Source organism: Lycium barbarum, chromosome 7 (genome assembly GCF_019175385.1).
Source record: "Lycium barbarum isolate Lr01 chromosome 7, ASM1917538v2, whole genome shotgun sequence".
NCBI classification, from domain to species: Eukaryota; Viridiplantae; Streptophyta; class Magnoliopsida; order Solanales; family Solanaceae; genus Lycium; species Lycium barbarum.
In genome coordinates this window covers 113,725,168-113,741,485 of record NC_083343.1, presented here as the reverse complement: position 1 = coordinate 113,741,485, position 16,318 = coordinate 113,725,168, and the positions used below count along the sequence as shown (strand labels likewise).

General features: G+C 35.0%; 1 protein-coding gene across 1 annotated transcript; it reads left to right on the top strand.

Moving 5' to 3' along the window:
• Positions 1–7,659: 7,659 nt before the first annotated feature.
• Positions 7,660–8,707, top strand: LOC132601771 (uncharacterized). Its single transcript, XM_060314837.1, has 4 exons — positions 7,660–7,786; positions 8,001–8,068; positions 8,225–8,281; positions 8,354–8,707. Exons 1-4 carry the CDS (start codon positions 7,660–7,662, stop codon positions 8,705–8,707), a joined length of 606 nt encoding a protein of 201 aa, XP_060170820.1.
• Positions 8,708–16,318: the final 7,611 nt, after the last annotated feature.

The window sequence follows — 16,318 nt, the reverse complement described above, 5'->3', positions numbered from 1 at the left end:
AATTTGTAGCTATACACTTGTATGTGTGTCCGAAGAATGTGATTGGAAATTCAGGGCATCAAGTGTTGGAAAATCCGAAATGTTCAGAGTTAGAGAGTTCCGTGACAAGCATACATGTCCGCTAAAGGATAAGGTGTATTCGCAACGGCATGCTACAAGTTCGTTAATAGCTGGGATTGTTAAACCAAAAGTAGCCAACCATAATAAGAAATACACACTTAATGACATAGCGGATGATGTCTTAAATGATCTTGGCATGAATGTGTCTTATATGGTCGCTTGACGGGCTAAAGAAAGGGCTATGAAGGACTTAATAGGTGAACCATCAGAATCATACAACAAATTACCCTGATATTTATACATCATTGATAAAACATACCCGGGGTCGTATATAAGAATGCGCAAATACCACGACAATGAGTTCCTATATGTTTTTATAGCATTGTATGCATTTATCAAGGGTATTGAGTGTTGTAGACCCATTGTGGTAGTAGACGGGAGCCACCTAAAACAACATATAATGGCACATTCGTTTCAGCAAGCACACTAAACGGTACAGGTAAGTCAAAAACACATATATATTTGATATGCAATAAATATGGTTATACTCAAATGAATATATACATACTAAATTCTTTGTTTTAATGCAACTGTATGTGCAGGTAATATACTTTCCTTAGCATATGGTGTGATAGATTTTGAGAATGATAGGTCTTGGACGTGGTTCTTTGAGCTATTCAGGGAAGCCTATGAAGTTAAAGAGAATATGTGTATTGTATCCGATAGGCATGAAAGCATAAACAAAGTTGTATCTAGAATTTATCCAAATGTTCCGCATTACGCATGTATATGGCATTTGTGGGGTAACGTATGTAAGAATTACAAGAAGAGTAAAGATGTTTTGAGTCCAGTGTTTTATGCAATGGCAAAGGCATATACACGGGATGAATTTAATGAGCTGATGGGGAAGGTTGTGAAGGCAGATATTCGGGTGGCAGAGTATTTGAAATTAGTTGAAAGAGAAAAGTGGGCTAGTGTCACACCCTAATATCCCTAGGGTATGATGGGCACCCGACCCCATATCCGGAGCCCAGCGAACCCACAGATTCTTATTACACACATAATTTCTTCGAACTCTGAAAATCAAATGAAAGTAAAATACATATAAAGCTTTTGAAATCTTTCTTTTATCGTTATCTAAATTAATCAAAATCTGTAATTATATATAAAATTTATTACATAACACAGATTGGCATATCGGCTGATGGAGCCGCTTACAGACTGACAACCTATCACACCCTAACCTTGGTAGGGCATGATGGGCACCCGACTCTCTTCAGAGTCGAGCGAACCCTAAGACATTCGCTCTTATTAAAACCTGTCATTTCAAAAATCTTCAAAACATGAAACTTTTCAAAATAAAGATCACTGTTCTTATACAGATCATGAAAACTTTCAATCAATTATGTACTTCTTACCAACGGAAATTATGTGAAAATGCATACTCTTTTAACACATATACATGATTTACACTCCTCGACACCCTATCCACAGGACGCTGTCTGCAAAGTCTCTAGCATAGACGAAATACCATGATCATGAATGCTCAGACTCGGCAACACTCCGGAAAGAAATGGAGCTCGCCAATCCCGATGGAACATCTTCTTCTAGTAATGTCTTTTACTCGTCTGGATGTACCTGTGTGGCATGAAACGCAGCCCCCGAAGAAAGGGGGTCAGTACGGAAGATGTACTGAATATGTAAAGCGGTACTAAAGTATAACCATCGCGTAACATAGGACAGAACAAGTCATAACTAAATCCAATACCTACAGCCTTCGCTGGAAGAAACATAGATGTGTACACAAAGTATCAAGTAGTCTTAAGTGAATAATGCGATCCAACCAACCTTTCAGAATAAGTAATGCACACTAACGCACTTTCTTTAAATAAATACTACAACACAACACACGTGCCGTTTCCGGCATAGTAATAATAGCCCCTTCGGGCAGCCGCTTCCGGCTCAATATCAATAATAGCCCCTTCGGGCAGCCGCTTCCGGCTCAATATCAATAATAGCCCCTTCGGGCAGCCGCTTCCGGCTCAATATAAATAATAGCCCCTTCGGGCATAATAATAATTATAATGTAAACGTAAGTAGTAAATGAAATGAAATAGTAAAACCTCGCACCCCTTTCGGAGTGGTTTTGAAATTAGCACACTCAGACATAAGCTGAGGCCATAGCGAACTCAGACGTAAGCTGAGGCCATAACACACCCAGTGATCAGCTAAGGCCAGAGCTCGCTCAGACATAAACCGAGGCCATAGCACACCCAGGCATAAGCTGAGGCCATCGCACCCCCCTTCGGAGTGGTTTTAGTAAGTTTAAATATTAAAATCTCACACCCCCATCGGAGTGGTTTTGGAAAGTTTAAATAATAAAATCTCACACCCCCGTCGGAGTGGTTTTGGAAAGTGGCTTTATGTTTCCTTTAATACAAAACAAGCTTTCTTGAAATCATTAATAAACCACAAACACGTTTCAAGTAAATCCGAGTTAGCATAAAAAAAGGGTTAACAACCGTATGCACATGCCAAGTAGTGAGAAACTAAATGCCTTTTAAGTACCGTTATGGACATCATTCATTATAAAACCTCTACGGCCCTCTTCAGACAATTCGGGACCGTCTACAGAAGTTAGGGACGTTAACCAAAAGTTTCCCTTAACTATCGTACAGAAATAAGTCAAATGGAGCAATACAAAGGGTCTCGGGAATTGTGGGCCTACCTCGGGTCAAGTTGAGGTGGCGTGCATAAGTTACGAAGATTAGACCATGTGAAGTCACCTATGAAAGTTTCAAGGCAATCCGGTTCCGTTTGTGAAAGTTACGGATGTTTAAACTATTTTTCTATCAAAATATAAAGTACCTAATTCAATTACATTGAATGATTAGGGGTCAAAATTAGGCTCAGATTTCTTGGAATAGAGTTTCCCCCGAGGCTTGTGTCATAGCCTATTATGTCTAGGACATGCCAAAAGAAAGAAAGGTTAGGCTTTACATACCTTTTCCGCTTCTTAAGCTTCTCCAAATTCAAGTTCCAAACTCTTCAAAATCTACAATTGGTCACAAATACCAAACATTGATTATAAGCCTTTAGGAATTTAATCTTCAACACTTGTCTACAGAAATTTCGGCAGCATTTCCCCTGTAAATGCGCCATCCCCGAGAATTTAACTTGGCTAATTTAACAACAACAAACCCGAGAATGGCACTCGGCCATATTATCAACAACGATATCAACAATCACATCTCCAACGTCGACAATTTATTCAAAATTCATTCTAACATAAGTGATCTTCTTTTCTACATAGTACATCAACTTTCAATCCAACTATGTACATTCAACCCAATATCAACGCTTACATATCCATTTACTAGTTCAAGATCATTCAAACATGATTCAAGAATATTTTAAATAATCTACACAATATTCCAACATTTCCACCAAAACCATATTCCACCCCAAACTTCCAACTTCCAACGTGGACTTTCACAACACATTTTCATCTTCCAAATTCATGAACCACATTGCAATTAGCATGTTGAACACATTATTTGCACAAACACAAGAAATAACACTATAGTCACATTAGCTTCTAAATCAGCCCATAACCACTCCAACCTTAATTTAAGTCATCAAATTCTCATTTTCATCATAGAGTACATATCAACAACAATCAAGTTGCTACATAGAAATTTATTCACTTTTCCTTAACAACATACATACCACACGACCAAGACTTCAACACCTACAACTTCATGAATTCATCCACTTTCATTGTCAATATAGAATCCACAACAACCACAACTAGAATATTACATAAAATGATTTTATCTTGCCTATACAACAACATAGGCACACAGCCACATTTATACATACACATCCACCATGCAAACTTCCATATTTCCATAAATGCTACCCATTTCTACATTCTACAACATAAAAAAGCCTTCACAACATCATAAAAAGGAATCAAATCTTACCTTTTCTCTTCAACTTCTTCACTTGACTAAAGTGCGAAAACGATAAAACGGATGACTTATCTTCCGAAATAATCATACCACGTTGTAGAGGACCCTTGAATTAGTAGAAATACATGAAGAAACTAATTTTTTGGACAAGATTTCATGGGGACAAAAATCATGGAGCATGGCCGAATGGCCTATGCTTTTCTTGCTCTTCTTTCTTTTGCTTTCTCCTTCACCAACTCTCTTGAACTAAAATGAAGACTTCTCACTTATATATATATATATATATATATATATATGTGCGTGTGTGTGTGTGTGTGTGTGTGTGTGTGTGTGTGTGTGTGTGTCTTCCAAGTCATGTGAGGGGCACATGCCCTCTCTCTAGAAATTTCTTAAATTTCTAGAAAAGATGACTTATTTTGGTCATCTTCTTCATTTTTTTTATTTTTTTTTTGTCACATGGCCAATATGGCCTCTTTTGGAACTTTCATGAACCTTGGGTAAAATTACCGTTTTGCCCCTCGACTTTTCTCAATATTTCCATTTTGCCCCTAGCCATCCACATTATTTCCATTGGTCATTTTGCAAATTTCTCTTTTTACCCATTGCCCTTCCAAATATTTCCATACTACCAATGTTCATAAATAATATTCCTAACAACTTGTACCCAAAAAAATTTTAAAAAATGGTCTTGCCTTAACTTGTCACGACGATCTCGAAATATCCGAACGTACAAAATGCGGGCTATAACACAACCAATACCCACGACGCTGTCTGCAAAGTCTCTAACATTTATCAGACATCGTAGCATACATATACTCTGACTCGGCAGCGCTCCAGAAGGAAACGGAGCTCGCCAACCCCGCTGGAACATCCTCTATCATAGCTTCAGCTCATCTGGGAGTACCTGCGCGGCATGAAACGCAACCCCCTAAGAAAGGGGGTCAGTACGGAATATGTACTGAGTATGTAAGGCATGAATGCAGAAAACAGAACCATAACTGAAACAGACAGTACAAAAACATTGAGTACGTTAACCAGAATATCAAAATGCTTACTTTCCAGACACAAATGATATATACCGATGTCACATGTCAGAAAGAATACAGAAAGTACAGAATACCCAAAATGCTTACTTTCCAAACACAGATGATATCATATATCAGAAGGGACACAGAACGTACAGACTGCCAAAACGCTTACTTTCCAAACACAGATCATGCATGTCAGAATCACATATCATATATGCATATAACATGTCCCGGCCCTTTAATGAGAGACTCGGTGGATCACATAGCATGTGTGCACATAACGTGTCCCGGCCCTTTTACGAGGGACTCGGTGGAATAGGTCATGTATGCCAGAATCATATATCATATATGCATGTAACGTGTCCCGGCCCTTTAATGAGGGACTCGGTAGATCATATATCATGTATGCATAACGTGTCCCGGCCCTCTAGTGCGGGTCTCGGTGGATAGAGTTATCATATGCCATCCTGGCCGCCATCCCCGTATCATCACATCATCATATACATATTCATGTAACGTGTCCCGACCCGCCTATGAGGGACTCGGTGAACAATGCAGTGGAGTGCGCACGAGAACATGTCCTGGCCCGGGACTCAGTGAATCATACCGTGGAGTACGCACAAGAACATAACATGCCCTGGCCCGGGACTCAGTAAAAGATACATTGAGGCAGGCACGAGCAGAGTAGTGAGAAACCATATGCATATGAATCAAGACTCGATAGATACGTACACTTACCGACATTCGAAGGTTCAGAAACAAGTTTCGAGTCAATCCGAGTTGGTATACGAAAGTTATGAGCGTTTGAAGTACAGAACCTTCTACGATCGTTTCAGAGGCCATTTTTGGCGAATCGGAGCAACAATCATATCAAGTACATTTCGGATATCGTTGTGGACCAGATCAAATAGAACTTTTGGAACTATATGTACGTATAAGGAAGTTATGGACGTTTTGGTACAGAAACCTCTTCGGACATTTCAGAGCAATCCGAGATCGTATACGGAAATTAGGGGAATTAAAGCTTACAGAAAATACTCAAACCAGAATAGTCCTATCAAAATACTCATATCAGAATGCTTATATCAGAATAATGATTTCGGAATTCTCATATCTGGATACTCATATCGGGACACTCATATCAAATTTCGGCAGCATTTCCCCTGTAAATATACCATCCCCGAGAATACAACTCGGCCAATTTCAACAACAATCCGAGAATGGAACTTGGCCACATTATCAACAACAATGCCAACAATTATTCTAATAACATTATAATATTCAAAATGATCCAATCAACATGCAATGCCGCCCGAACCTCTCCAACTTCAATAAAAACATTGCAACATATTTTCTCTTATTTTAGATTTATAAACCATATTAACAACCATGAATTAACAACTTCATTCATGCAATGTAAGAATTCAACTAATGTTGCATTAACTTCTTCAACATCCCTACAACAATTACAACTTTATTCCAAACCATCAAGCCTACATTTTCACCATAAAATCCATAGTAACAACACCAAAATATCAAATAGAATTAAGGCACCATAACTTGCCAAACCATACCCCATTCGGCCACAATAACTACTTACCTACGTCATGAATTTCCATCTATTTCCATGCATTACAACAACAACCAACATACTACATAAAATTAATTCATTCTTCCTACACAATATCACATATACACGGCCAACACTTTGCACACACGGCCACATCTACAACCTCCACATTTTCATGAATTTTATCCATTTCTACATACTACAACATAAACAAACCCTTCATAACATATAAAAGTAGATGGATTCTTACCTTTCTTCCTTCAACTTCCCACTTGACTAAGGTTGTAAGTTTGAAACAAAGAATGATTCTCTTGCTTCAATAATTATACCACGTTAAAGAAGGCCTTCAAATTAGTAGGAATACATGGAGAAACAAATTTTTGAAACAAGATTTCCATGGCTTAATTTTCCATGGGGTTGGCCGAATGGCCTCTTCATGTTTTCTGCTTCTTCTTATTTTTTTTCAAGCTTCTTGAAGTTGTGAGAAATATGACTAATAATCATATATATATAAATATATTTGGATCTCTCTATTATTAAGTGAACACATGTCTTTTTCTATATTTTTCAAGAATTTTCTTTAAAAATAACAAGATGACCACTTGGCTTATCTCATAAGCTTTGGTCCATATGTCTTATTATTATATTTTTTTTCACCATTTACCTACATATACACTTAAGCCCCTTAAGTAAGAATGTAGACACATGGCCATGGGTGGGACCCACATACACCAACACACCACACGGCCAAGCCCTTCAAGAAATTTTGTGAAATTCCCATTTTGCCCCTAGCCTTTCACAATATTGCCATGTACCATTTTGTGAATTTTCCTTTTTACCCTTAACCTTTCTCAATAGTCTCATACTAATAATATTCATGAATAATCTTCATAACCAACTTGTACATTAAAATAATTTTGGAAAATGGTCATTCCCTTAACTTTATCACGACTACCTTAAAATATCCAAACGTATAAAATACGGGATATAACAGCTAGTGTATACATCTGTTAACCGAGGGTGGACCATGACTTCGAACATAGCAGAGTGTATCAATCGTCACCTTGTAGCAGCAAGAGAGCTGCCTATATTTGATTTTCTTGAAGAAGTTAGGAAGATGTTTGGGAGATGGAATTACAATAACCGGAGGAACAGTACATACACGTTCACAACACTCTCTAAAAAGTTCCAGGAAATGATATCAATAAATGAGTATCTATGTTTACGTATGACGGTATGCTTCAGTTCAATTCATTTAAAATATACTTTACTGACCTGCAATTATAGTTAGTTGTATACGATGTATTTGACTGTATTTGGATGTTGAAGTTTGTACATGTATCTGATGTATTTGGTTGTATTTGTCAGTTGCAGTTAGCATGTATTTGGTATATTTTGGTTGTATTTGTCAGATTCAGTTTGTAGATGTGTGTCATGTATTTGAATTTTTTTTTTGAATATCAAGCATGTTCATGAACATAATGATTTTATCTACTGAAGATGTATTTATATGTATTTGACTAAAAGTATCTTTATGTATTTATATGTATTTGACTGCATACTTAACAAATACAACTAATGACTTTTTGTAGGTAGAACCATCAACCAAATACATGTACACAGTCCATGATGGAGGAAGGTGTTTCATTGTTTGCTTGGAAAACAAAACTTGCAGTTGTCAGATGTTTCAAATAGATGAAATTCCTTGTCTATATGCATAGGCTATCTTAAAGAAGAAAAATCTAAAGGCTGATGATTATTGCTTAGAATTGTTCAAATCGCAGACCGTGGTGAAAACATATGATATACCTGTGGATCTTCTCCCCGACGAGCGTGAATGCAAGATTCCCACATACATCTCAGAGGATGTAGTTTTGCCACCAAGATACAAGAGACCTCCTGGTAGGCCGAAGAAAAAGCGTGATAAGCTGTTAAGGGAATTGGTTATTGGTAAAAAAAGACATGACTGCAGTACTTGTGGACAACTTGGGCACAATAGACGTTCTTGTAGTTTTGAGCCTCGAAAGAAGTGTTTGTTTTTTATTTTTCTTTATAGCGATTTACATTTGTTATAAAAAAAAATACGTTGTTTTTTTTTGCAATATTTGAATAAAGGTACTTAGTTTGAATACATTGCAATAGTTGTGTGATTACTTCTTTTGGAATTATTGAGCTATTTTCTAATGTGTTTGCACATGATTAAAAACGATGATCTCTGATTATTCTAACAAAATTGGTGTATTTAATAACTTCAAAACACTACTTAATAGGTAATACAACATATATATGGTCTTTGTAAGCTAATGTACTTGGTATATTTGATTATATTTGCATGTATTTGATAATGGCCCATGTCAAGTACAACATACATGAAATACACAGTGTGAGTAATGTAATTTGAAATTATCTGACTGTGGTAAATTGAAAATTGAGTGACATATATTTGTTAAGTTGATAATCCAACATAGGATAAATAATAATGTATTTTGTGTATTTGAATGTATATGAATGCAGTAATAATAGCTAAATGTAGGCAGATACAATTGATAATATGATAATCCAACATTGGTAAAATACATCTGAAAACTACAAATCTGTGGCAAAATAGGTACACTTAAAAACAGTCACAATCTGGTCTTTAATCCAAAGTTACAATCAGTACTAATCAAACATCAATTGCATCAACGGTGTCATAATCTATGGTTGGCCTAACTTGTCTTTGTGGCACCTCATTATCGCTCTGGGCATTGTCAGCTACCTTTCATTCCGCGTAGTCCCATAGGAGTGCACCATATCTCATACACATCATCGTTGCATCAATTGTAGCTCGAACCCCTTCACTCGAGCTCCAATACTCAGCAAATGCTGCCACGTAAACACCTCAATCCCTAGAAAAAGATGTATGAAAAACAGTAAGCAACACATACAAACCAAATTATGAGAATCAAAATACACATATACTTCCAAATACATTTAAAAATACTGTCAGATACATATGTATACATGTATTTGAAAGTATGTGTGCCTGATGTTCAGTTAATCAATTGTTGAAATACATAAATACATGAGCAACTTACATGCTACCAGCGGCTTGATGAGGTTGATTTTCAACATAGACTACTTCAAGAATATCATTTTGTGCCTTATCTGCATAAGTTGGATCTTTGACCAAAATCTGTCATGTATGGTGAAATCTTATATCTACTAGGACGTGTGGCTCGAGCCACTAATGGATGTAAAATGATTTGTCTTTCCGGGGTTTGGCTTGGTAAAAACTCATCAGGCAACAACCACTGAGATAGTGGTGTTGTGTTCGAAACTGCTATGCGAGGCTTCTCAGAGACAGAATGATCAATGTGTTCCTCGACACTTTTTTCTTTAACTGGTTGTGTAGCTTTTTCTGAGCCAGCTATATCAGCTAGGACCTGTGCTCTCATGCCCTGATTTAACAAAAAGTACATTTTTGTAAGATACTTGTATTTTTCATACGCTAAATATTTGAGAAAATGCAAGTAACGTACCTCGGTATTGTTGGATGAAGCATCTTATCGAGTGGCATCAGAATCCTTTTTTTCTTCATCTTTATCTTTCCCTGATACGTCACGAGCAAACTAAGCTTAGGTCTTAGGTTCTCCTGAAAGATCACCTCCTTCATTAATCTCTTCAGTCGAAGCTTTTACTGTATCCCCACTCTCGTTGCCATGAAGGACTCCAATATCTGGCGCATCACCCTGTTCCATCTCCACTTCCTTAAAATAATTTAATTATAAAAAAAGGTAAAATACATAAATCAGTTACTTAAATTAAACCCAAATAAATCAATAAAACATGAACAATATAATTGAAATTTACTCAAATATATCAAAATATAATAAAACCAGTTATGTGCCCAAAAATACATGAGCCCAATTCAACCAAAAATACATATAAATACATGACCCTCGAGATTTAAAATTAAAGAAATACGTATTATTTTTTACTCAGATAACACCCAAAATACATGATACTTACAAAGAATGTTAAATACAATAAATTTATATGAGTAAAGGTGTAAAAATCAGTAAGTATAAGAAATGTACCTCTGCTTAATCTACATGGCCTGTATCAGTCTCCATTTAAATGCCAGCACCGTGGTCCATGTAGTCGTCCGCTGGCTGATGTCTGTCACCGTCGCGAAGATGAATCGGAGCCTCATTGTCAGCACCCTAAGAAACAAAGTGTATTTGTTAAATACATTCCTGAATTGTGTGCGTATACTGAAACAACAACAATTGTGTATGTGTTGATTTTTTTTTTTTCACTTTTACAGAAGTTTGATTCCCTTTGATAAGGTCAAAAACCATGTCGAATTTGTCATCAATGACTTTGCCAAGATCCTTGAATTCAGCAAAACCCTAAATTTTCAAACATGAAATCCATAAAATGCATTCCTTATTAATACTTAACTAAAATAACATAAGTAAAAAAATCAGACTTACATTCTTCTTAAACTCATTAAGCTCTCCCTCAAAGTTTTGATGTCATCTGATTTGCTAGTAGATAAAGTGTCAGCAGGAACATGCGGGGGGTGGGGGTGGGGGGTGTGCGCTTGGAAATGACTTTTCCTTTTACTTTGTTGGAACAAACTTATTTGATACCAAAGCAGGACGTCTGGTCGATCGTCCACCCCTAGGATGAGTAACAGAACTTGGAATTTGAGTTGCTGTATTGTCCACGGGCGATGGTACCGTTGGAATCTGTCTCGGCTTTTTGTGCGGTGGAGATTTTGATGCATCCTTTTTTTTAGGTTGTTTAGCAGTAGCCAAATGGGGTGGTGTGGAACTAAAGTCATCATATTCATCTTCAACCTGTTGTATGTGGGGTGTTGATGCAGTTCTGCTGATGAGATATGAACGCAATCCAAGAGTCTCAACCTCGGTCATGGTCGGCACAATATTATTATATGTAACACGGTCCTGCAAAAGGAACATATGTTACTTGACTGTTACATATATTTGTGTACAATACATTTTTAAGTTAAAAAAATTAATGAAACATGTATTTGAATGAATATGAAGTTGAAGACAGTTCAAGAGCATGCTCAAATACATACATATTTACAAGTGTATTTAAAATATATTTACAAATACACGATTAATCAATGGTTCAAATACATGTATTTATGAGAAAAATGAGCATCTATGTTAATACCATTCAAATCTATGTTAATATATGTATGCATATGTCATATATCACATACAAAATATATGTGTAATACCTGTATTTATGTATTTCTGTTAGGATATAAAATTACCTGAGAGACGTCATCCTTGAACATGCCAGTCATCAGGTAGTTAAATGGTGGTGTTGGGTATACTGTCTTCCAGTTTAAGATCCTGGGAATTCGGTCTCCATTTCTTACAGCTAAATTTGAGTCCACATTGGAGCAGCACTCGTATAGCCATAATTGCATAGCAAAAGGAAAACCCTAAAGACAGTAATATTGTTTCGACTTGTCCATCTTATGGTGAATGCTTTTAATCAAGTCATCAAATGCTTCCTTGCGCTATGTATAGTCTTTGTACCGTCCACTCTCTACCAAGTCAAAATGAAGCCTTGGAATGACGACGTTTCTCTTTTCACTAGAAAGGATGTAGTTATGAATGAAATATAGCAACACAATCTTTAAAGCGTCTTGATCTGCATCATCATCGACACCCCAAATCTTATCAGTGAAGCACTCATTTAAAGCCATCTTTGGAAACCACCAAAATATTTTTCCAACAATCTGTTTTTACAGTCATTAAAACGATTTCTTCATCGTAACACTTTAACCCAGACATTAATGCAAATTCAAAGAGATAAAATGTCAATTCGGTTCCATTAATGTCAATAACAAAAGCAATGGTGGTACTTTTCTTCAACTCTCTGACCATTAAACACCGGAACATCTGTCCTTGAACTTCACAATGTTGCATCTGCAGGTATTTTGCAAATATAGTTTTGGAAAATAGTTGTTCCTGTCTATCTGTAAGTTTGTCCTCCAAGTCTTTTTTAATATATATTGTGGTATATGTACGACGCATATCGTATCGGATGAGTGGGAGGAAATTTAACAAGGAATTTAGAGGCCTGAAGAAAGGAATATCTAGCAAAAATGAGAATCAAATATATAATAAAGGACAAATATATATGCAATGTATATGTATTTGAATATTTGTGTATTTACTTCTCAGTTGTTCAATAAACTGTGTATTTGCTTCTCAGTTCATCAGTTGCCTCCTATTTCATCAGTTGTGTGTATATGTGTTCACATACATGATTCAGTAATGGATAAATAATTAAAATACATATAACTCAGACATTCAAATGAATAATTCTCATTTCATAATTTGTTCAAATACACAGTTAGCTATAACATAAACATACAAATGTGTGCAAATACATATAACTCATATGTTCAAATACATGATTATCAGTTCCTCATTTGTTCAAATACACAGTTAGTTGTAACATAAACATACAAATGTATTCAAATACATGTAACTCATATGTTCAAATACATGATTATCAGTTCCTTGCTTGTTCAAAAATACAGTTATACATGTGTTCAAATACATGATTCGTTGAAGATCAAACTCCCAGATATTGAACATCAGTAATAACAATATATAAAACTCAAATAAATACATGAGAGTAAAAACACACATACATAGAAATACATGATTTTCAGCTAATGAACTGTTCAAATACATGATCCATTGATGGTTCAAACTACAATGTATTTAACAGAGATTGAAGAACATTTTAACTACACATACATTTAAATACATAAAACACATATATTAAAAAAAATACATGTTTCGTCATAGGTAATTGCTCTTCTTCCGCTTCAACCTCTACGACTTGTTTCCCCTTGCTAACCGAAACAACATCAGTAGTTTTTCTCCTCTTCGTGACTGTAGCAGAATCTATTTTCTTTGAAGATTTTGCAATTGGGGGATTTTGAAGTCTTTGAAGATCATGAATATTCTTGGAACTCCTTTCAGCAGCCATTTTTTGGGGAGAGGCTGCAACAACATCATGTTGTTGAGAAATCCCCAATCAAAAGAAGGAAGATCTATATTTTGAATAGTAAAGGGTATATCTCGAGTAACCCTATTTGATGTTGTACCATCTGCCATTCATGGATGTTTTGTAAATTATTCTTCAAAAACCTAACAATTGGAAGTTGAATCCGCTTCAAAATCGTTGAAAATATGAAGTTATTATGAACAAAATACGCTAATAGAAGGAAAAACTTAACCAAATACAACTTTCCCCAAATTTCGGAACAATGATTTGCAGATGAGGAAACGTGAAGGAAGGTAATGGAGAAAAAATCTGTAAGGATTAATGTTACTGGAGAGAGAATTTAAGAAAATTAATTAAGTAACCATTAAAGGTGGGATATGGGGATATAGGGGAGTATATTGCGTGTGTATTACAGTTAGTGGTATAGCTATGTATGGTAAATTAGAAAAGTAGTTTAGCTACTAATTATAATTAAATTAAAGGATAGTTATTATTACTAAATATGTCCTAAAAGAAGCTACAACCAGTAAAAATTCCAAACATAAATGTATAAGTCCAACCAAACAAAAACATGAAACATAAAAGTATAAGTCCAAACCAAAACACGAAACATAAACATACAAGTCCAACTAAACCACACTACACTCCCTCCAGTCCTATTGACTTTCCACTTTTGTTAGAAGTAGTTATTTCATAATATTTAATTTTTAGAAACTAAATTAAAAAAAAAATTATTTATTGTTTCCAGTCTACCATTATTGCTCTAATAAATGTTCTAGAAAGAGACTAAATTGAGACATCAAAAAAGGAAAAAAGGTCATTAGTCAAGTTATTATAATAAGTATTATTAATGTTCTCTTAAAGTGTGTGCAAGAAGTTAGACAAATAAATAAAATCAGACAGAGTATACTATTAATGTAGCAATGGATATTTTAGATTCTTAAACTTATTTATGAATTCAGCTTCTACATCACCCGGTCAAAATTATGGTAAAATTAACAAAATGACTACCTTTTGGTAGTTTCCTATCATTTATAGCTACCTTTTAAAAATTATCATTTGTAGTTATGTTTTTCCAAATTAAGATATTTTTTCGGATGTATTTGATGCTTATAAATACATAGTAACACAGTAAAAAATAAAACATGTCCCTTGATTTAAGGCCATAACAATGGGATCAATTAATTAGCTATTAATTGGTATTTTTTACCATACCCTTCCACAAAATCAGATTTTAGATACCTTTCCATAACCATTTTCTATTCCTCCATCTAATCTTCAACATTCAAACATAAAAAATCAAAAAATCAAAATTTGAAAACATTCAACAGCCAATATATTTGAAGTTTTCAATATTGATTTCGTTCTTGATTTACCCATGTATTTGATAGCATAACTAATGTATTTGAAGTTTTTAATCAAACCCCATGCATTTTATATTAAATCTCATGTATTTGTGTGATTAACAATTTGCATCACCCATGTATTTTAGCGGTAATGTATTTGAAGTTTTCAATATTGATTTCGTTTTGTTTTACACATGTATTTGATAGCATAACCAATGTATTTGAAGTTACCAATCAAACCACATGTATTTTTATATTAAATCTCATCTATTTGTGTGAGTAACAATTTGCATCACACATATATTTGATGGATTAATTTTGAACAAAATACACATATATAGAAAACTTACAATGTATTTTCGTCACTCATGTATTTGAAACTAGATGAACTGATGAAATTAATTTGAACAAAATACACAAAAATATAGAAAAACTTACATAAATATACCACCAACCACAAACAATTGGTAGCTATATCATAGAACATACACAAATACATATATTTTTCATCTTCTCAAAACCCTAAAAAACCCTAGACCACCAAAATAAACCCTAGCCACAGAGCAAATGCAATTCGGTCCAAATTTATGGGCACTGGTCCACAACCCAAAAGTCTTGACATTTACAGCGACAACTTGCCCACAATGGGAGATAAGTCGTCAACCATAATGAATGATCATTCTAGTTGGAACATCATTAACATAAAAAAAAATGGAAAGGTTAATTGCCTTCTTATGTTTAATTTGTCCACAAAGCTTGAAATCATAGAAACCGAAAAAAAAAAATTGAGAGAGGGGCAGCCGCCACCCGTCGTGGTGGTGGTTGATAGAAGGAGAGAGAGAATTTTTTAGGGATTTGAGAAATGAAAAATCTGAAATGAGTAGTGAGAATAGAAAATGTCAAAAAATTATGAAAAAAGAGAGAGAATGGTAATGTATATTAAATAATTAATATTGTTACCATTAAAAGGGGAATCTGAGATTGGGAGTGCTAAATTGTAGGTGTAATTGTGCACCAGTAACTAAAAATTACTGTGTAGCTATATTAATTAAATTCAAAAAGTATTTAGTTATTATTAGTAATTAAAACAAAAGGTAGTTAATATCACTAATTATATGTTAAAAGTAACTATAACACGTAATGTTTCCCAAAATTAATCCTTAAACTTCAAAAGTACTTTTGAATTTGAATTAAATGAATGTTTCCCAAGTTGTAACCAAGATCCAAAAGTCAGTAGAGTAAAATTACATAAAACACTTGCGTGTTGTCAACCAGAAACTTAGGTGG

Coding starts and splice junctions, on each gene's coding strand:
- LOC132601771 (XM_060314837.1), top strand. CDS start 7,660: ATGACTTCGAACATAGCAGAGTGTATCAATCGTCACCTTGTAGCAGCA. Junction 8,069..8,224: donor AGTTTGTAGATGTGTGTCAT/GTATTTGAATTT, acceptor GACTTTTTGTAG/GTAGAACCATCAACCAAATA. Junction 8,282..8,353: donor ATGGAGGAAGGTGTTTCATT/GTTTGCTTGGAA, acceptor CTATATGCATAG/GCTATCTTAAAGAAGAAAAA.